General features: G+C 31.9%; 1 protein-coding gene and 1 long non-coding RNA gene across 2 annotated transcripts; both read left to right on the forward strand.

Moving 5' to 3' along the window:
* Nucleotides 1-398: 398 nt before the first annotated feature.
* LOC134690576 (uncharacterized) lies at nt 399-6,913 on the forward strand. The gene is made up of 5 exons (XR_010101979.1): nt 399-477; nt 1,560-1,607; nt 4,976-5,089; nt 5,621-5,707; nt 6,809-6,913. It is a non-coding gene; the product is annotated as an uncharacterized LOC134690576 (long non-coding RNA).
* Nucleotides 6,914-6,963: 50 nt separating this feature from the next.
* LOC134690001 (uncharacterized) lies at nt 6,964-12,773 on the forward strand. The gene is made up of 5 exons (XM_063549972.1): nt 6,964-6,997; nt 7,825-7,911; nt 9,007-9,117; nt 10,653-10,745; nt 12,376-12,773. The coding sequence occupies exons 1-5, from the start codon at nt 6,964-6,966 to the stop codon at nt 12,771-12,773; spliced, it is 723 nt and encodes a 240-aa protein (XP_063406042.1).
* Nucleotides 12,774-23,876: the final 11,103 nt, after the last annotated feature.

Raw genomic sequence — 23,876 nt, forward strand, 5'->3', positions numbered from 1 at the left:
ATAGATATAAGACGTCACTTCTGACATTGTCCAAAGGAATAAATTGGAAAGCATAGGGACCATCAGAATGAACCTAAGGAATGCATCGGTCCAAAAAATTTGCACATTATTGCCAGACATAGTATTATTTCATTGATGGTCTGCTGTATAAGATCTTAAAATTAAATATCAAAACAGTTTTTGCATCTAAATATTTACTGTTCCTTTTCTGTATCTAATAGTGACATTTTTTTAATTGATGATAGTTTTTCTATTGTTATGTATATATTCCTAATAGATTTACGAGTAAATAATTGATAAACTGTTGTTGTTCTTATAATCGCAATTCCTTTCGCTGACGATGGCAACATTTTATAATTCTAGTAAATTGCGTCGATTAACAAGGTGATTGTGCCGCTTATGCACGTGAAGGAACATGTACTGAGCCGAAATATACAGGATGGGTCAAAGATAATTGTGCAAGAACCTGCTTATGTTGTGAGTATGTATAAAAAGGTGAAATTAAATCAAAGTTAAATTATTTTGTGATTATGAATCTGATTTTGAAAAAGGAAATCCATACCAGAAAGTTAATATCTGTTCATCTCGAAATAGTTTTAACTCTTAGCAAAGTCTTCACTGAAGTTAAAAATACAGTCAAACAAAAATCAATAACACTTTACAAAAGTAAAAACAATTAATCAAAAGAACAGGTTAACTAGTATATGACTGTGAAGTAAACAGTATGTAATGTATTCAGCCTTAAAGCCAATGATGTAAAGTATCTCGAAAGTTACTTTCCATTTCTAAGTAGCAACATTCCAGCAGCACCTGCATACGGGGCATATATCTCCCAATTGATACGATATTCTCGTGCTTGCATTTCCTATCATGATTTTCTTGATAGAGGGTTACTGCTCACAAGGAAGCTATTAAACCAAGAGTTCCAAATGGTGAAGTTGAAATCATCCCTTCGTAAATTTTACGGACGCCATCACGAGTTGGTTGACCGTTATGGAATAACCGTTTCACAAATGATATCGGATATGTTCCTTACGTCGTAACTACAATCCCCTTCCCTTTCATGAATTTGACCTACCGAATTAGACTATTTACCGGATTTGTAATCACATAAGCAACACGACGGGTGCCGCATGTGGAGCAGGATCTGCTTACCCTTCCGGAGCACCTGAGATCACCCCTAGTTTTTGGTGGGGTTCGTGTTGTTTATTCTTTAGTTTTCTATGTTGTGTCATGTGTACTATTGTTTTTCTGTTTGTCTTTTTCATTTTTAGCCATGGCGTTGTCAGTTTGTTTTAGATTTACGAGTTTGACTGTCCCTTTGGTGTCTTTCGTCCCTCTTTTTCAATTTCTGTTTTACTGATTTTGGGGCGTTTTTGTTGGTATTTGTTTTATGTGATCATGCGTACAATTTGAATGAGTATGATCATCTCATTTGTAAAAATCAATATCAATCATAGAACTTCGACATCCTTTTTTATAGGTTACACCTGTTTAGCATTAGCTTGAATACACAACAAAATTATTTAATTACCAATATATATTTTTTTATATTTAAGCTGGTGGATCTTATTACACTGGAAGGTATGTCGGACCAAGCGGAACTGGTAAGTACATTTAATTTTGTAAAAATCAATCTCAAACACTAAGTTAGTTATTTCTACGTCCTCGGTTATAGTTTTCGCCTGACTTCCAGGTTGAACATGTTGAATATCAGGAAAATTATCATACTATCCATATGGCAATTTGAAAATTTTAGCTGGTGGATCTTATTACAATGGAAGGTTTGTAGGATCAAGTTGATCTGGAACCATAACAGGAACTGGTTGATCCGGAACAATGACCGGTAGTGACTTTTAATTTACTTTTAAATGAGTTCTAAGTATCAATGTATACATTCAATCAGTGCATATCCAACGGATCTACAACAAAAAAAGTCATACTAGTTTTTGTTTCAAATGAAACATTTAGTGTAAACACCATCAGTTTTTGATTTGGAGCGGACAACGTAAAATTTCCGCCAACCTATGTGTTTAATTTACGTCATAAATAAAAGTCTAGGAAAATGCATTGTCAGTGTCATAAACATAGGCGCTATACGGTCAGTGACTACATGACATATACATATATGGTCATTGCAATTGTACTACGCAAAGAGAAGAGCTGCAATATTAAATATCTTGATTTTGTACATATTACTGACAGGATATCGAATAATGAGTTTATTAACTATTCTTTTATTCGAGCGTTACTGGTGATTACTTTGTAGACCAGTGATGCGTCTTGTGCAAATACAAAATGTCATTCCTTGTACTTATGATTATTTACGTACAGTGTATTAATTACTATTTGATGAATACCAATTACAACGTTTCTATGGGCTTTGTGTGGAGAGTTTGCAATTAGTTATCAAAAGTACCAGGATTATAATTTTATACGCCAGACGCGCGTTTCGTCTACATAAGACTCATCAGTGACGCTCAGATCAAAATAGTTAAAAATCCAAACAAATACAAAGTTGAAGAGCATTGAGGACCCAAAATTCCAAAAAGTTGTGCCAAATACGGCTAAGGTAATCTACTCCTGGGGTAAGAAAATCCTTAGTTTTTCTAATAATTCAAAGTTTTGTAAACAGAAAATTTATAAAAATGACCATATAATTGATATTCATGTCAACACCGAAGTGCTGACTACTGGGCTGGTGATACCCTCGGGGACGAAACGTCCACCAGCAGTGGCATCGACCCAGTGGTGTAAATAGTTATCAAAAGTACCAGGATTATAATTTTATACGCCAGACGCGCGTTTCGTCTACATAAGACTCATCAGTGACGCTCAGATCAAAATAGTTAAAAATCCAAACAAATACAAAGTTGAAGAGCATTGAGGACCCAAAATTCCAAAAAGTTGTGCCAAATACGGCTAAGGTAATCTACTCCTGGGGTAAGAAAATCCTTAGTTTTTCTAATAATTCAAAGTTTTGTAAACAGAAAATTTATAAAAATGACCATATAATTGATATTCATGTCAACACCGAAGTGCTGACTACTGGGCTGGTGATACCCTCGGGGACGAAACGTCCACCAGCAGTGGCATCGACCCAGTGGTGTAAATAGTTATCAAAAGTACCAGGATTATAATTTTATACGCCAGACGCGCGTTTCGTCTACATAAGACTCATCAGTGACGCTCAGATCAAAATAGTTAAAAATCCAAACAAATACAAAGTTGAAGAGCATTGAGGACCCAAAATTCCAAAAAGTTGTGCCAAATACGGCTAAGGTAATCTACTCCTGGGGTAAGAAAATCCTTAGTTTTTCTAATAATTCAAAGTTTTGTAAACAGAAAATTTATAAAAATGACCATATAATTGATATTCATGTCAACACCGAAGTGCTGACTACTGGGCTGGTGATACCCTCGGGGACGAAACGTCCACCAGCAGTGGCATCGACCCAGTGGTGTAAATAGTTATCAAAAGTACCAGGATTATAATTTTATACGCCAGACGCGCGTTTCGTCTACATAAGACTCATCAGTGACGCTCAGATCAAAATAGTTAAAAATCCAAACAAATACAAAGTTGAAGAGCATTGAGGACCCAAAATTCCAAAAAGTTGTGCCAAATACGGCTAAGGTAATCTACTCCTGGGGTAAGAAAATCCTTAGTTTTTCTAATAATTCAAAGTTTTGTAAACAGAAAATTTATAAAAATGACCATATAATTGATATTCATGTCAACACCGAAGTGCTGACTACTGGGCTGGTGATACCCTCGGGGACGAAACGTCCACCAGCAGTGGCATCGACCCAGTGGTGTAAATAGTTATCAAAAGTACCAGGATTATAATTTTATACGCCAGACGCGCGTTTCGTCTACATAAGACTCATCAGTGACGCTCAGATCAAAATAGTTAAAAATCCAAACAAATACAAAGTTGAAGTGCATTGAGGACCCAAAATTCCAAAAAGTTGTGCCAAATACGGCTAAGGTAATCTACTCCTGGGGTAAGAAAATCCTTAGTTTTTCTAATAATTCAAAGTTTTGTAAACAGAAAATTTATAAAAATGACCATATAATTGATATTCATGTCAACACCGAAGTGCTGACTACTGGGCTGGTGATACCCTCGGGGACGAAACGTCCACCAGCAGTGGCATCGACCAAATCTTCAAATCATATATATATATTTACGAAAGTACAAGTTGTCCTTATATCCTTAAAAATTGGTACCCACGAAAATAAATGAATTCACATGCAGTATCTATACATTATTTAGTCAGTCAAAAACGAAATATATATAAGTATAAATTAAATAATATTCAAAAACTTATTATGTATGTTATTCGATAACCTTTCAAAATAATTTCATAAAACTTTCAAAAAGTTCACATTGATCGTATCTAATTATCGGACTTTATAAAATAACGTACGAATTTAAATGTGTAGTCTTATTTACAATATGATACTTCCAAGTAAAGGTTAACTAAAAACATCATTTGTTATCTATATTTTTTCCAATTCGATAATCGTACGTAAATGAATTCCCACCTGACTCAGTAACAAGTTTTTACACGGATATATCGTATAATGTTCATTTAAATATAAGACGTCCCTTCAAACATGGGCATAGGTAATACATATGAAAATATAATCACCATCAGAATAAATCTAAGGAACGCTTCGGTCCTTAAAGTACATACAAGCTGACAATTAACCGTCTGTTTCTGCTTCTTTTTGTGCCACTTTTTGACTCAGCATAGTTTTTTGGCTCGTAAAGTATATATTCTAAATAGATTTATGATATGAAAAAGAAGATGTGATATGATTGCCAATGAGACAACTGTCCACAAGAGACCAAAATGACACAGACATTAACAACTATAGGTGAGTCTAGATAATTGATCAAATGCTGTTGTTCTGATAGTAACCATTCCTTTCTCAAACGATCGCAACACTTTTTAATTCTTTTAGTTGCTTGCGTCGATATACAAGGTAATTGTGCCGCTTATGCACGTGAAGGAACATGTACTGATCCCAAATATACAGGATGGGTCAAAGATAATTGTGCAAGAACCTGTTTATGTTGTGAGTATTTGAAACTAGAACAAGATGAAAATAAATAGAAGTTAAGTCATTTTGTGATTATAAATCAAATTTGTAAAAATTTGATAAAAGGATATCCATACCAGATAGTTGATATCTTTGAATCGTGAGATTGACTTTATTAGGCGAAGTCGTCACTAACGTTAGAAATCCAGTTAAACAAAAATCAATAATACTTGACAAAAGTAAAAACATGGAATCAAAAGATATTTACTAGGACAGTTCACATAGTCTTAACAATATGACTGTATAGAAAACAATATGCAATATTTTCAGCCTTGATCCAAATGGTGTAATGTATCTAAAAAGTTACGATTCATTTTTTCTGTTAGTGCTTTTTTGGGGTATTTTTTTTATACCATAATTTATACAATTTACGTGATTTAGTACATTTGATTTTGTAAAAATCGATATGAATATCAAATGCAGGTATGCATCCTATTTCATAGGCTATGCCTGTTAAATACACTACATAATTATCTTTCTATTGATACACAAATTTGTAACTTTTAGCTGGTGGATCTTATTACACTGGCAAGTATATAGGACCAAGTGGATCTGGAACAGTGATTGGAACTGGTGTGTCCAGAACAAAGACCGGTACTGTTTTTCTTAAATTGCTTTTTATTTAATCTTAAATATCAATGTAGACATTCAATCATTACATATCCAACGGCAAACAACATAAATGTCAGAAACAGTCTGATAAAAGCATGACCTTGTACAAAGTCATGCTATCTGTACATAATATTGACAGGATGTAGAATAATAAGTCTAATGACTATTTAACGTACTGTGAATTCATTATTCTTTGTTCATGTTCATGTGCATGTTGTTAAATGGATTTCGTTGGAACATAAGCACCACGAATTCAAATGTTCAATATATATTAAAGTTTCTTTATATTTTGTGTACAGAAATTGAAAAAACATGAAAACCTCATATATCAACAAAAGTACTACTCGATCCATAAAAAATTGGTACCCACGAAAATAAATGAATCCCCAGTATCTAGTACGGATTTATATAATCAAAATCAAACATGACAAAAGGTTTATTGGTATCAATAGAATAATATTCAAAACTCATTAGGATGGTAATTTGATTACGTTTAACAATAATCTCATCGAAGTATAAATGAAATCCACATGGATCGTATCAAAATTAACGTGCTCTATAAAAACAGAGAAGAAATTTGACATTCCTTATAGTTTAACAAAGCTTGTCATAAAACGTCATTTTATTTAATTCAAATCGCACGTACATCATGTACTTGATGCCATGCCTGACTTAATTACATGAATGTTACACGGAATTAATGTACATTGAAATATAAGACGTCACTTCAGACATGGACATTGGGAATACATAAGGAAATATCAACACTATCAGATTGAGCCTTATGAATACACCGGTTTAGATAGTACACAAAAGTATAATAAACTATCATCAATTCGTTGATGATTCGCCGTTTGGTCTTAATTAAACACCAACATAGTTATTGTATTTGAAAATTAACCGTCTGTTTCTTCTGTATTTAATCGCGACATTTGTTTGACTGAGTATAGTTTTTCTCTTGGTATGTATTTTTAAATAGATTTACGAGTCTAGATAATTGATCAACTGCTGTAGTTCATATAGTAGCTATTTATCTGTCTGACGGTGTCAACACTTTATAATTCTAAACATTTTGTTCTGTAGTATCTTGCGTCGATAAAAGAGGTGACTGTGCCACTTATGCACTTCAGACATGTGTTAATCCGAAATATACAGAATGGGTCAAAGATAATTGTGCAAGAACGTGCTTATGTTGTAAGTTATGAGAAACTAGAACAAGTTGAAAATATATAAAAGTTATGTCATTTAGATTTGTAATAGTGAATCTGATTTGTAAAAATGCAAAAAAAATCACAACAGATAATCAATATAAAAGAGGGACATAACATACTAGAGGGACATTCAATCTCATAGATCGAAAATAAGCTGCTAACACCAAGGCTTAAAAAAAGAAATAAACAAACAGACAACTTATGGTACACAATCCATGCAATAACAACATAGAAAAATAAATATAAACAACACGAACTCCACCAAAAAACTTTGGATGATCTCCGAAAGAATAAGCAGATCTTGCTCCACATGTGGCACCTGTTATGTTGCTCATGTTATCACAAACGCGGTAAATAGACTAATTTGGTAGGTCTTAATCGCGAAAAGGGTACGGAATATATCCGATATCGTCAGCGAAACGGGTATTCCATAACGGTCAACTTAATCGTGATGGTGTTCGCAAAATTTCCATAATGATTATTTTAACGTTACAAATTTAGCGAAGTCGTCACTAACGTTAGAAATCCAGTTAAACAAAAATCAATAATACTTGACAAAAGTAAAAACATGGAATCAAAAGATATTTACTAGGACAGTTCACATAGTCTTAACAATATGACTGTATAGAAAACAATATGCAATATTTTCAGCCTTGATCCAAATGGTGTAATGTATCTAAAAAGTTACGATTCATTTTTTCTGTTAGTGCTTTTTTGGGGTATTTTTTTTATACCATAATTTATACAATTTACGTGATTTAGTACATTTGATTTTGTAAAAATCGATATGAATATCAAATGCAGGTATGCATCCTATTTCATAGGCTATGCCTGTTAAATACACTACATAATTATCTTTCTATTGATACACAAATTTGTAACTTTTAGCTGGTGGATCTTATTACACTGGCAAGTATATACGAACAAGTGGATCTGGAACAGTGATTGGAACTGGTGTGTCCAGAACAAAGACCGGTACTGTTTCTCTTAAATTGCTTTTTATTTAATCTTAAATATCAATGTAGACATTCAATCATTACATATCCAACGGCAAACAACATAAATGTCAGAAACAGTCTGATAAAAGCATGACCTTGTACAAAGTCATGCTATCTGTACATAATATTGACAGGATGTAGAATAATAAGTCTAATGACTATTTAACGTACTGTGAATTCATTATTCTTTGTTCATGTTCATGTGCATGTTGTTAAATAGATTTCGTTGGAACATAAACACCACGAATTCAAATGTTCAATATATATCAAAGTTTCTTTATATTTTGTGTACAGAAATTGAAAAAACATGAAAACCTCATATATCAACAAAAGTACTACTCGATCCATATAAATTGGTACCCACGAAAATAAATGAATCCCCAGTATCTAGTACGGATTTATATAATCAAAAACAAACATGACAAAAGGTTTATTGGTATCAATAGAATAATATTAAAAACTCATTAGGATGGTAATTTGACTACCTTTAACAATAATCTCATCGAAGTATAAATGAAATCCACATGGATCGTATCAAAATTAACGTGCTCTATAAAAACAGAGAAGAAATTTGACATTCCTTATAGTTTAACAAAGCTTGTCTTAAAACGTCATTTTATTTAATTCAAATCGCACGTACATCATGTACTTGATGCCATGCCTGACTCTATTATGAATGTTACACGGAATTAATGTACATTGAAATATAAGACGTCACTTCAGACATGGACATTGGGAATACATAAGGAAATATCAACACTATCAGATTGAGCCTTAAGAATACACCGGTGTAGATAGTACACATAAGTGCAATAAACTATCATCAATTCGTTGATGGTTCGCTGTTTGGTCTTAATTAAACACCAACATAGTTATTGTATTTGAAAATTAACCGTCTGTTTCTGTATTTAATCACGACATTTGTTTGACTGAGTATAGTTTTTCTCTTGGTATGTATTTTTAAACAGATTTACGAGTCTAGATAATTGATCAACTGCTCTTGTTCTTATAGTGGCTATTTATCTATCTGACGGTGGCAACACTTCATAATTCTAAACATTTTGTTCTGTAGTATCTTGCGTCGATAAAAGAGGTGACTGTGCCACTTATGCACTTCAGACATGTGTAAATCCGAAATATACAGAATGGGTCAAAGATAATTGTGCAAGAACGTGCTTATGTTGTAAGTAATGTGAAACTAGAACAAGTTGAAAATATATCAAAGTTATGTCATTTAGATTTGTAATAGTGAATCTGATTTGTAAAAATGCCAAAAAAATCACAACAGATAATCAATATAAAAGAGGGACAAAATATACTAGAGGGACATTCAATCTCATAGATCGAAAATAAGCTGCTTACACCAAGGCTTAAAAAAAGAAATAAACAAACAGACAAATAATGGTACACAATCGATGCAATCACAATATAGAAAACTAAATATAAACAACACGAACTCCACCAAAACACTTTGGATGATCTCCGAAAGGATAAGCAGATCTTGCTCCACATATGGCACCTGTTATGTTGCTCATGTTATCACAAACGCGGTAAATAGACTAATTTGGTAGGTCTTAATCGCGAAAAGGGTACGGTATATATCCGATATCGTCAGCGAAACGGATATTCCATAACGGTCAGTTTAATCGTGACGGTGTCTGCAAAATTTCCATAATGATTATTTTAACGTTAGAAATTTAGTTAAACAAGAATCGTTATTTTTTTCTTACTAGTTTTATTTTTAGGTTTTCATGACAGATTAAACAAATCAATGTATATTAGAATGAGTCTAGTACTTTTTAACATACGACTGAATCATGTGTGTATAGCAGACAATATTTTCCTTTAAATTGATCAAGATATTGGCCTGTATTCATCTTTGTAGCCTATAATGTTGTGTACGTAAAAAAGACGAATATTTGCTAAAAAGTAAAATCACAAAAATACTGAACTCAGAGGAAAATCAATTTGGAAAGTCCATAATCACATGGCAAAATCAAAAAACAAAACGCATCAAAAACGAATGGGCAAGAACTGTCATATTCCTGACTTGGTACAGGCATTTTCAAATGTAGAAAATGGTGGATTAAACCTGGTTCTATAGCGCTAACCCTCTCACTTTAATAACAGTCTCATCAAATTCTGCTAAATTTACATGATGCGTGAAATAAACAGTCACAATTAATATAATAGTCAACATATGGGTACATCAGTCATCATCGTATAACAATTTTAAAAGGAGCAATTTAACAGGACACAAATCATCTACTATCTATATACGAACACATGGATTGATTTGAGTGTCTGACGTCAGAAAAATTATATACGTCACTTAAATTTGTCGTTCAATGTGTATACAAACAATTTTAAAATTTACATAGGCAATGTACGCATACAGGGTTAAAAAATCAAAAGTATGTAAAAATAAATCACAGAAATAGACCGAGATTCAAACTAGTCCAAAAGTTATACATAGAATTTATGAGAATCCAAAACTATTAAAATGATAGTGTGTTGTTGTTTTGTTTTGTATTTTCTAATGTCATAGTTTGTTAAATTTGAAAATAATAAATGATTGAATGCATTAAGTTTTTAATAAAAATCAATATCCAATATATAATTTGTCTATCCTTTTTCATAAGTTCTGCCTATCTCATACTGTCTCAAATACATTACATAATGAACCAACTATAGATATTCATTTTTTTTACATTTTAGCTGGTGGGTCTTATTACACAGGCAGGTATTTAGGACCAAGCGGAACAGGGACCGGAACAACAGCTGGGAGCCATGGACAAGTTACAGTGACTGGTACTGTAAATAAGTTATTATATTTACCTGTCGATACCTACCATAATATAATATAATATAACAAAAACCTTTTTAAAAATTGAATGCTTTTTATAAAATTTTGACGGGACGTATTATGGTATACAAATGTCCGTTGTCCGTCCGTCTGTCTGTCCGGCGTAAACATGTCGCACCGTAACTTGAGAACGACTAATTCAAATTTCATGAAACTTAACATAGTTGTTTCTTATGACTGTCAAATGATCTGTATACTTTTTGGTGAAAATAAGATTAAAACTTTTTGACTTACGGCACTTTGTAACTAAAACAGGGGTGTGTTTTTTTCACATGTCGCACCGTATCCCCAAAACGATTCTTGATTATGGCTTAAAACTTAAAACACTTCTTAGTTATATTAATCTTAATATCTGTATACTTTTTGGTGATGATTCAAAATTTTAATTTTTGAGGTATTGAGTATTTTGTAAAAAAGGGGGAGGGTTTTTTTACATGTCGCACCATATCTCAAAAACGATTTATGACTATTGCTTAAAACTTTACACATGTCTTTGTTATATTAATCTAAAGATCTGTATACTTTTTGGTGATGATTCAAAATTTCATTTTTGAGTTATTGAGTATTTTGTAAATAAGGGGGAGTTTTTTTTTTACATGTTGTGCCGTATCTCAAAAACAATTTATGATTATTGCTTTAAACTTTACACACTTCTTTGTTATATTAAAGACCTGTATACTTTTTGGTGATGATTCAAAACTTTATTTTGGAGTTTTGAGGATTTTGTTAAACAGGGGAGGTGTTTTTTACATGTCGCGCCGTATCTCAAAAAAAATTTATGATTATTGCTTAAAACTTTACACACTTCTTTGTTATATTAATTTAAAGATCTGTATACTTTTTTGGTTTTGATTCAAAATTTTATTTTAGTGATATTTAGTTTTTTGTAAAAGAAAAAACAGGGTTGGGGGTTTCACATGTCCCGCCGTGTCTCAAAAACAATATATGGTTATTGCTTAAAACTTTCTCAGAAACTATTTATGATTATTGCATAAAACTTCCACACAAGACGTCGGGCGTATCATGCGCTCATGGCGCAGCTGTTCCTTTGTAAACTCATTTGGGTGTAAAACTGTTGACCGAAGAACATTTTGTATAAATTGCAGAAGTGCTTTCTTATAAAAATATTCGCACGGTCAATGTTTTTACAACCCTATGAAATAACAAAAAGATACATTCAATACTTATTATAACATTTTTTTCACTTTGAGCATGAAAACCCAGTTGTAATCATTTTTTTTTCTTTCTTTTATATGCATGTGATCTTAATTGTGGACACGTGTGTCATCATAAATGTTACAATTTATTTTGAGATGAATGTTAATTTCAGAACATCTCAAGATTGAATTAAGCCAATCAAATTAACGTATAATAATGATGCAAATATATAATGTAATCACATAGCAATATCATATATAAGAAAGAATTTCATCAGAACCTGTCTATGTCGGAATTTTAATTTTGTTTACCATGTTTAAGGTATACAAATTAATTTACTTTTAATTTGTTTTCCAGTCTTGTTTTTAATTTATAGGCCACTTATAAAACTGTTATGTAAACGATGTATCGTTTCAGCTACCCCAGTTCCTACAACTACAGCAAGTAAAACAACTACTTCAACAATTGGAACAACTGCTTCAACGATTGGAACACCTGCTTCAACAATGGGAACAACTACTTCAACGATTGGAACAACTACTTCAACGACGGGAACAACAAATTCAAAGATTGGAACAACTACTTCAACAATGGGAACAACTACTTCAACGATGGGAACAACTACTTCAACAATGGGAACAACGAATAAAACATTTGGGACATCTACTACAATAATGGGAACAACAGCTTCAACCATGGGAACAACTGCTAAAAAACAACCCTGCATAGATGATCCACGTCTTACATGCGATAAATCAGTGTGCAATACTGACTTAAAAATATTTTGTCAGCTTACATGTAATAGATGTCCGTGATGTTCTCAGTTTGTTGATAATAAAAGATTAACGTATAGTTTTCAGTTTATACGAAAAAAAATTGTATTTCACCTTATACAATATCATATGTTTTTTATAATCATCAACAAATTGTTTTGCTTATTAACTGATTGAGTTGGGCTTTTTTTTTTAGAAAGGAAAGAACCAAAATTGTAATACAGTTTGAGATAATCATTTAGAATTCTATCCTTCCAGACAAAACAGGGATCATTCCAGATAGTGATGTGGTTCGAGTTTTTATTCTTTGTTTCCTATGGTTTGTTTTACGAGATATTGTACAAGTTGTATGTGCGTGGTTTTTGGTGTGGCCACAATATTTTTGTATAAAAAGAATAAGGTGGTATAATTATATAGGAGACAACTAACCATCAAATTTCAATGAAATATATATAAGCAATTATAGGCAACCTTATGGCCTTCAACAATGAGAAAATCCAATACGGTATGGTCGGCAATAAACGACCCAATATGAAAAAAATGAAACGATTCAATAGACCACTTTCGAATTCATCCGTCCGTACTATCCTCCTTTCGAAGTAGCATAGTCCAACAGACAGATAGATTGGTTTTCTGTCGGGATATTCTATTCTTAAAGTAGAGTAGTTTACCTAACCTCACAATGACTTAACGGTTCAGCTAACAAGCAAGCTAACCAAAGATATTACCGTTGGCTACACACTCAATGGAATCCGCTGTAAATACATGCACATGACTGGGGATAGACACATTGTTAGATTGTTTTCGACTTATGTCTTAATTCTTTTAGATATTATAAAAAAGATTCGTTTGCTCTATATTTAAAAAAAAAACTCAAATCAAATGCGTGTTTTTTATATTTTATGTACGATGTACATTTATAGTGTAATGAGCACATTTTTTGGTAGCGCGTCTGGTTAAAAATGTGCGCACAATCGCGCACAACAAACGACTAAAGTTTAACAGTATAAAATACAAAGAAAATTCCTTCAACCCTTTAGTTACATTTGTACATTATATCCTATAATCACAACATTATATCATGTTTTTCGTTTGTTTTTTTCTAGGATTGTTATGACATTGTTATCAGGATCACGTGCAGTGATAAATATTGCATTTCTGTAATTCGGGGTTGCCTGGCGATTGTCATTCATAGAAAAGTACGGATTGTTACTATTCATTATTAAAGTGGTTGACCTTCATAATGTATACACTTCGTTCTATGAAATGAATAAAAACATTCCTTCATAATGACTGTCTTGTTGAAAAGAAGAAAAAAAAACATTGACATTAACATTAACAGATAAAGGAGGTGTGAAATATACCAGATGGATACTCAAACTCATGGAACGAAAGTAAACTAAAAACGCCAAGGCATAACAAATGAAGACAAACCGACACATAATAGTACAAAAAACACAACATAGAAAACTAAAGACTATGCAACACGAACACCTCCGAAAATCGGGAGTGATCTAAGGTGCTCCAGAAGGGTACGCAGATCCTGCGTTTCGTTTTCACGAACGTTCGAGACAAACACTTATAAACCGTTCGAGAATTGTTTAGCAGTCTTAATGTAATTAATAGCAGAAATTCATTATTTCACAATAATCGATGATGTTTTTGCTATTGTACATTAAAAAATTCCCCAAAAAATCAATCAAATTAAAAATATGCAGACAGTGCATATCGTTATGCAGGAAATCACATTTCGATGAATTTATAATTTATAATAATCAACGTAAAAACATGCAGTCCTCCTAAAAAGCGTCCCGGAGAGCCCGAGAGCTCCCGTTAAAATAAAAAGCGCTCGGGGAAGGACAATTAAAATGATAATATTTGATAAAAATAAATTGTTTCCTTAATCCTCGATCAAAACGTATAAAATTTTTTTTAAATAATCAGTGACTGAGGTCTAATATGTTTGCAACTGCATGGTGAACACTTTGTATGCATATGCTGATATAAATTTATTATATTTAAAAAAAAATAAAAAATGTCTTTGATGGATATGGTTATCAGGGTTTTAATGCTTGCTTTTGACTTTAAACCAAACTCCTGCTTTTTATCCCTCTGTTTTAACAACGGTACATGTATAGATATACCATAGCTCTAATAATCCTAATCTTTCAACTACTCTCCGTAGACAAAAAGAAGACTACTGGATTGGACAATTGGGAACTGCAACACCGTATGGCTGCAATGACAAAATTTATGGTATAGGTATTCTATCTAGTCCTTCGTGTAACTCGGTGAATGTGATGAATATTTTCAACTCGAATCGTCGACGTAGACGCAGTCATGTTCATCGTCATTATACATCACCCTCTCTGCATGATGTCTCTATATATGACTTGCTGCCATTCATACAAAAACCGTTAGGTATTCATTACATTCGCACGAAACTTTATTCATTACCCCTTTCAAAACTTCATTCTCTGTTCAATTTATGTTTGGAATCCACTGTTACAAACCCTCATTCAGACCAATACAAACTTCAAGCTATAGTTTCGGATATTGCAAGTCACAGAATTTTCAAGCCAGTTCGCATTGGAAAAGATGAAAAAGAGAAAAGATTTTTTCTAAATCTTTCCTTTGCCAACAAAGATCTCGATGGCGTCAACCTGGGCAATATCCTTCATCATAAATTAGTTTAATTTGAAAATACCTCCTTCTTTCAAATAGATATAGGAAGATGTGGTGTGAGTGCCAATGAGACAACTCTCCATCCAAATAACAATTTAAAAATTAAACCATTATAGGTTAAAGTACGGCCTTCAAAAGACCAGTCTGTACCAATAATTTCTTATACCTATACCAAACCTATTGCAACTAAAATTTTCAATTACAAACGCGTTTTGCAGGATCTCGATATTGACGACTTCAAGTCTAAACCTCCTGATTGCACTTGTGCTAGTTTTCAATTCACATATAATCCTGCTGGCCACGTTATTACCGGTGACCTTAACATTGTTAATAATACTTCTCTTCGAAATGAGTTATCAAAAGGTCCGAAATATCGTGAGCCTAAATCCATCAATTGGAAATACAACGTTAAAATTTTGATGGATACAGTCGAGGATTATGCCAGGCAATAGGCTAAGCGCGAGAAGGAAGACGTAGGCACCCTCTCCGAATGGATTGAGGCAGTGAGGTCGTTAATACAAATTAGAATTAAGAAGCTGAATGGGTCCATCAATACCCATGCTACGTCAATCTTCAAAGTCCCAAATATTGCTTAACACCTATCCGACCTCCATGATAAATATGTTGTTGTCCCCGCAGACAAAGCCCCAAATAACATCGTTTTTGTCTGTAAAAGTCATTACATTAATTGCTTGATAAACGAATTAGGTATAGACAATTCACTTGGAAACTCAACATATACCCTCACGACACATACCAAAGAGGAAATCCTGGATAATTATAGGTCTGTTCTTTGTTCCTTTGGTATTTCAACCAAAGATGAAGAACTGGATCTTCCATCTCTGTATTGGATACCTAAACTACATAAGTGTCCTTACAAACAACGGTATATTGCTGGGTCTTCTAAGTGCTCCATGAAATCCCTTTCTAAATTATTAACATCTGTTTTATCAGCAAGCAAAGACGAGCTTCAAAGTTATTGTGAAACTGCCTATTCTAGAGTTTGCGTGAATCAAATGTGGATACTTAAAAATTCCAAAGATCTTTTAGAGTACATACAATCTAACTCTCTTTCATCTTATAACAGTATTAAAACATATGACTTTTCTACTCTTTACACAAGTATTCCACATTCCAAACTAAAAGACAAATTTAAAGGGTTTGTATTACTTTGCACGCTTTGCAATAAAAAAAAGAATGGCCAACGTAGATACAAGTATCTTGTTTAAGGGCGGGATAAATCCTTCTTTGTAAAGAATCACTCTGATTCGAAATTTTTCTTTCTCTGAAACCGATTTTATCAAGATGCTTGATTTCTTGATTGACAACGTATTTGTTACGTTCGGAGGACGTGTTTTTCAACAGACTGTCGCCATCCCAATGGGAAAAACTGTGCCCCTCTACTTGCTGAATTGTTTCTTTATTATTATGAGGCTGACTTCATTAAGGAACTTCTTAGGAAGAAAGATAAGAAGTTAGCAATATCCTTTAACTCTACTTTCCGCTATATAGATGACGTTCTTTCACTAAACAATTCAAAATTTTGTGACTATGTGGAACGCATCTATTCCATCGAATTGGATATAAATGATACTACAGATACAGATAAGTCGGCTTCATATCTTGACTTACATCTAGAAATTGACAATGAGGGTCGGTTGAAGACAAAACTTTACGACAAAAGAGATGATTTTACAGTTGGGTGCAGACCAAGCATTACATGTAGACGGGCCGAAAAAGTTAACGCGGCGTTTACTTGCGTGCACTTCATGTTAACGCCGCGTTAACTGTACGTTAACTCAGAAATTGCAGTAGACATTAAAAGTAAACGGGCGTTTACTTTCGCGTTTACCTCCGCGTTAACGCAAAAACGGCGCGTCTTCTAATTTTTTAAAGAGTAAACGGGCGTTTACTTTCCCGTTTACCTCCGCGTTAACGTGGGAAAATGCGCGTCTTCTATTTTCGTAATAAGTAAACGGGCGTTCACTGTTTGTAGTAAACGCCCATTAACGCAGATTGTCATCGTAACCTGGATACACTGACCTTCAATATGAAATGATAAGGAACATCAAAATTAATTTACCAACTAGTCATTTCCGCTTGACATATTGAAGATAACAGTTATTTAAAAATGTCACACATTTGTATTTAATTGAACAATAATTATAGTAAATTTCCAAAATCAAACAGTTTTCTCATCTGACTCGTTAAACAAAATAATTTGATATCATTAACAAAAACTGACAATATGTACCCTTTAACAAGTTATCTTATTCTATATAGAAGTAATTCAGTTATATTTTTATGACATAATTGACCATATAATACAATTGACAGCAATTTTTGTACCAGCCTGACGTCCATGATCTCTTTTTATTTAAAATATTGAATAGTAAACAAAATTAAGTAGTTTTCATACATCAGACCAACTCGTAGTACATAATTATTTGTTCGCAACAACCAAAACTGACCATATAAGCAATTTGTAATGTAAATCTATATAGTCCGCAGAGTAAATGAGTTATATTTTGATATAAAGATTGATTGTATAATAAAAAAGGAAGCAATATTTGAATATTATGACATACAAATTTTGTTTGCATCAATTTAGAGTGCCAGCATGTCTTTTTTGTATTTAAAATATTGAATCATAAACAAAATCCAATAGTGTTCATATCTCAGACTGACTCATATAATAAAATTATTTGTCCGCAACAACCAAAACTGACCATATAAGCATTTTATTATGTAAATCTATATAGCCGCATAGTAAATGAGTTATATTTTCATGTAAGGATTGATTGTATAATAAGAAAGGTACTAATACTTGAATATTATGACTAAAAAAATTTGTTTGCATCAATTTAGAGTGCAGCATGTCTTTTTTGTATTCAAAATATTGAATTGTAAACAAAATTCAATAGTTTTCATATCTCAGACTGACTCATATAATAAAATTATTTGTCCGCAATAACCAAAACTGACCATATAAGCATTTTATTATGTAAATCTATATAGCCGCAGAGTAAATGAGTTATATTTTGATATAAAGATTGATTGTATAATAAAAAAGGAAGCAATATTTGAATATTATGACTAAAAAATTTTGTTCGCATCAATTCAGAGTGCCAGCATGTCCTTTTTTTATTCAAAATATTGAATTGTAAACAAAATTCAATAGTTTTCATATATCAGACTGACTCATATAATAAAATTATTTGTCCGCAACAACAAAAAATGACCATATAAGCATTTTATTATGTAAATGTATATAGCTGCATAGTAAATGAGTTATATTTTCATGTAAGGATTGATTGTATAATAAGAAAGGTACTAATATTTGAATATTATAACTAAAAAATTTTGTTTGCATCAATTTAGAGTGCCAGCATGTCCTTTTTGTATTCAAAATATTGAATTGTAAACAAAATTCAATAGTTTTCATATCTCAGACTGACTCATATAATAACATTATTTGTCTGCAACAACCAAAACTGACCATATAAGCATTTTATTATATAAGTCTATATAGCCATATGGTAAATGAGTTATATTTTCATGTAATGATTGATTGTACAATATAAAAGGTAGCAATATTTGAATATTATGACTACAAAAAATTGGTTCCCATCAATTAAGAGTGCCAGCATGTACTTTTTTATACAAATTATTGAATCGTAAACCAATTTAAGTTGTTTTCATACCTCATACTGACTCGTTTTATAAATCTATTTGTGTCGCAACAACCAAAACTGACCGTATTAGCATTTTATTATGTAAATCTATATAGTCACATAGAAAATTAGTTATATTTTCATGTAAGGATTGATTGTATTCTAGAAAAGGTAGCAATATTTGAATACTAATTAAAAAAAATTGGTTCGCATCAATTTAGAGTGCCAGCATGTATTTTTTTTATACAAATTATTGAATTGTAAACCAATTTAAGTAGTTTTCATACCTCAGACTGACTTGTATGATTAAATTAGTTGTCCGCATTAACCAAAACTGACCATATAAGCACTTTATTATGTAAATCTATATAGTGACATAGTAAAAGAGTTGTTTTTTTCATGTAAAGATTGATTTTATAAATTAAGCGGTAGCAATATTGGAACAGTATGAATAAAAAAATTGGTTCGCATCAATTTAGAGTGCCACACTGATTTTTTTTTATTCAAAATATTGAATCGTAAAATTCAGTAGTTTTCATATAATAAAATTATTTGTCCGCAACAACCAAAACTGACCATATAAGCATTTTATTATGTAAATCTATATAGCCGCATAGTAAATGAGTTATATTTTCATGTAAGGATTGATTGTATAATAAGAAAGGTACTAATACTTGAATATTATGACTAAAAAAATTTGTTTGCATCAATTTAGAGTGCAGCATGTCTTTTTTGTATTCAAAATATTGAATTGTAAACAAAATTCAATAGTTTTCATATCTCAGACTGACTCATATAATAAAATTATTTGTCCGCAATAACCAAAACTGACCATATAAGCATTTTATTATGTAAATCTATATAGCCGCAGAGTAAATGAGTTATATTTTGATATAAAGATTGATTGTATAATAAAAAAGGAAGCAATATTTGAATATTATGACTAAAAAATTTTGTTCGCATCAATTCAGAGTGCCAGCATGTCCTTTTTTTATTCAAAATATTGAATTGTAAACAAAATTCAATAGTTTTCATATATCAGACTGACTCATATAATAAAATTATTTGTCCGCAACAACAAAAAATGACCATATAAGCATTTTATTATGTAAATGTATATAGCTGCATAGTAAATGAGTTATATTTTCATGTAAGGATTGATTGTATAATAAGAAAGGTACTAATATTTGAATATTATAACTAAAAAATTTTGTTTGCATCAATTTAGAGTGCCAGCATGTCCTTTTTGTATTCAAAATATTGAATTGTAAACAAAATTCAATAGTTTTCATATCTCAGACTGACTCATATAATAACATTATTTGTCTGCAACAACCAAAACTGACCATATAAGCATTTTTGTATGTAAATCTATATAGCCGCATAGTAAATGAGTTATATTTTCATGTAAGGATTAATTGTATAATAAAATAGGTAGCAATATTTGAATATTATGACTAAACAATTTTGTTCCTATCGATTCAGAGTGCCAGCAGGTTCTTTTTTTATTCAAAATATTGAATCGTTAAACAAAATTCAGCAGTTTTCATACCTCAGACAGATTCATATAATAAAATTATTTGTCCGCAACAACCAAAATTTACCATATAAGCATTTTATTATATAAGTCTATATAGCCATATGGTAAATGAGTTATATTTTCATGTAATGATTGATTGTACAATATAAAAGGTAGCAATATTTGAATATTATGACTACAAAAAATTGGTTCCCATCAATTAAGAGTGCCAGCATGTACTTTTTTATACAAATTATTGAATCGTAAACCAATTTAAGTTGTTTTCATACCTCATACTGACTCGTTTTATAAATCTATTTGTGTCGCAACAACCAAAACTGACCGTATTAGCATTTTATTATGTAAATCTATATAGTCACATAGAAAATTAGTTATATTTTCATGTAAGGATTGATTGTATTCTAGAAAAGGTAGCAATATTTGAATACTAATTAAAAAAAATTGGTTCGCATCAATTTAGAGTGCCAGCATGTATTTTTTTTATACAAATTATTGAATTGTAAACCAATTTAAGTAGTTTTCATACCTCAGACTGACTTGTATGATTAAATTAGTTGTCCGCATTAACCAAAACTGACCATATAAGCACTTTATTATGTAAATCTATATAGTGACATAGTAAAAGAGTTGTTTTTTTCATGTAAAGATTGATTTTATAAATTAAGCGGTAGCAATATTGGAACAGTATGAATAAAAAAATTGGTTCGCATCAATTTAGAGTGCCACACTGATTTTTTTTTATTCAAAATATTGAATCGTAAAATTCAGTAGTTTTCATACCTCAGACTGATTCATATAATAAAATTATTTGTCCCCAACAACAATAACTGACCATATTAGCACTGTTTTTATGTAAATCTTTATAGCAGCATAGTAAATGAGTTATATTTTAATTTAATGTTTGATTGTATTATATAAAACTGAAAGGTAGCAATTTTTGATTAGCTTTGACTAAAAAAAATGGTTGGCATCAATCATGTCAATTTAGAGATCCACCATGTCCTTTTTTGATTCAAAATATTGAATTGAAACAAATTTCAGTAGTTTTCATACGACTGACTCGTATTATAAAATTATTTGTCGGAAACAACTAACACAGACCATATTAGCACTCTATATAGCTGAATAGTAAATCTGTTATAAATCCATGCAAAGGATCGCAATATTTGAACATTAAATTGACGGAATGGTACAAATGACGTGCATACTTATGTTACACTTTATAAATACCCCTGTACAATTTATGTTTGATAATTTTTTTAAACTGAAGCTTAAATCATGTTAATCCAAGACAAACGAGGGGAATTTCGATTAAAAATTATGTATTAAATGCACCGAGTTATAGTTTGGAATTCGAAGAGACAATTAAAAACGGGGAATGAAACAACGTAAACCATGATGTTTATATCCCATCATATAAAAATATGTTTCCGATGTCTCGGATAACCTTTCTTTCCGTATCGATATTTGTACATGTAAATTTTGAAAAGAAAATATAGAAAATCTGCTAAGAAGTAAAAATAACGGACTTAATGGAACTGATTGTGTGTGATTGAATAAAATTAATATTCGAATTAAAATAGTTTTTTAATTGTTCTGGTTTAAAACACATATACGTAAAATACAAAGACTAAAGGTCGTTTTTATAAGATAAATGAACAAATGAACTTGAAGTTTATTTCTAAATTTTGGCCAATCAGTTAACGCGAAAAGTAAACGCGCGTTTACTTTCAAGTGCACGTAAAAATACACTTTTAAAATCTGTAGTAAACGCCCGTTTACTTTTAAGTGCACGTAAACATAAATTTAACGAATTCTGAAGTAAACGCCCGTTTACTACTGACTAAACGGACACAAAGTAAACGCCCGTTTACTCGGGTAGACATTCGAAATTTCCATTTCGACCGCGTTAACGTAATTATAGTAAACGGGCGTTTACTAGTAAACGGGAAATTTGAAGTTAACTAACGAAATATGTGCACGCGGCGTTAACTTGCGTTTACTTTATGTAATGCTTGGTCTGCACCCAACTGTAGCTTTCCAATTGTGAACTTTCCATTTCTAAGTAGCAACATTCCAGCAACACCTGCATACGGGGTATATATCTCCCAATTGATACGATATTCCCGTGCTTGCATTTCCTATGATTTTCTTGATAGAGGGTTACTGCTCACAAGTAAGCTATTAATCCAAGAGTTCCAAATGGTGAATTCGTAAATTTTACGGACGCCATCAGTTGGTTGACCGTTATGGAATAACCGTTTCACAAATGATATCGGATATGTTCCTTACGTCGTAACTACAATCCCCTTTCATGAATTTGACCTACCGAATTAGACTATTTATCGGATTTGTTATCACATAAGCAACACGACGGGTGCCACATGTGGAGCAGGATCTGCTTACCCTTCCGGAGCACCTGAGATCACCCTTAGTTTTTGGTGGGGTTCGTGTTGTTTATTCTTTAGTTTTCTATGTTGTGTCATGTGTACTATTGTTTTTCTGTTTGTCTTTTTCATTTTTAGCCATGGCGTTGTCAGTTTGTTTTAGATTTATGAGTTTGACTGTCCCTTTGGTATCTTTCGTCCCTCTTTTATGCTTTATTTGATGATTTTTTATGTGTATCTTTTTCAATTTTGATTTAACAAATAATTACCAGTCAAATTTAAGGTTTATTTTACATTTTTCTTTTGATGTCGTGTTAATTTGAAAAACATGTCTTTTGATGTCTTAAATTTTATAAATCTTCCGCATAAGCTGTGATCCATTATTATCTGTCTTTCGAAAAAGTATTCAAATATTATAGTTTAAATTGAAACATTTATTCTTGTTTTTGTGCTTTATTACCAATGTCTATAATCTGAATTTGCAAATCACTTGTTAAATAAAAAAAATCAATGTGCATAACTTATTTCATCGCTGTCTCATGCCATTAAAATATCTATTATATATTTTTCCCCGGACGCTTTTTCTTTTCCCCAGGCGATATATTTTCTTCCTCGGGCTCTTTTTGCGCCCCCCCCCCCCCCCCTTTCCACCCCAGCGCTTTTTCCTCACTCGGGCGCTTCCGGGTGCATTTTAGTGGGACCCAAAAATCTAGATTTGTTTTTATCATAGATATATTTTTTTATACAAATAAAGAGAAATATTTCTGATTACATGTGTATTACATGTATTTTATATACATAAAGACGATACTTTTGTGGCAGAATACGGTAAGTGCGGAAGCTATTTTCGTCAATGCCG

The sequence above is a fragment of the Mytilus trossulus genome, chromosome 11 (assembly GCF_036588685.1).
Source record: "Mytilus trossulus isolate FHL-02 chromosome 11, PNRI_Mtr1.1.1.hap1, whole genome shotgun sequence".
NCBI lineage: Eukaryota > Metazoa > Mollusca > Bivalvia > Mytilida > Mytilidae > Mytilus > Mytilus trossulus.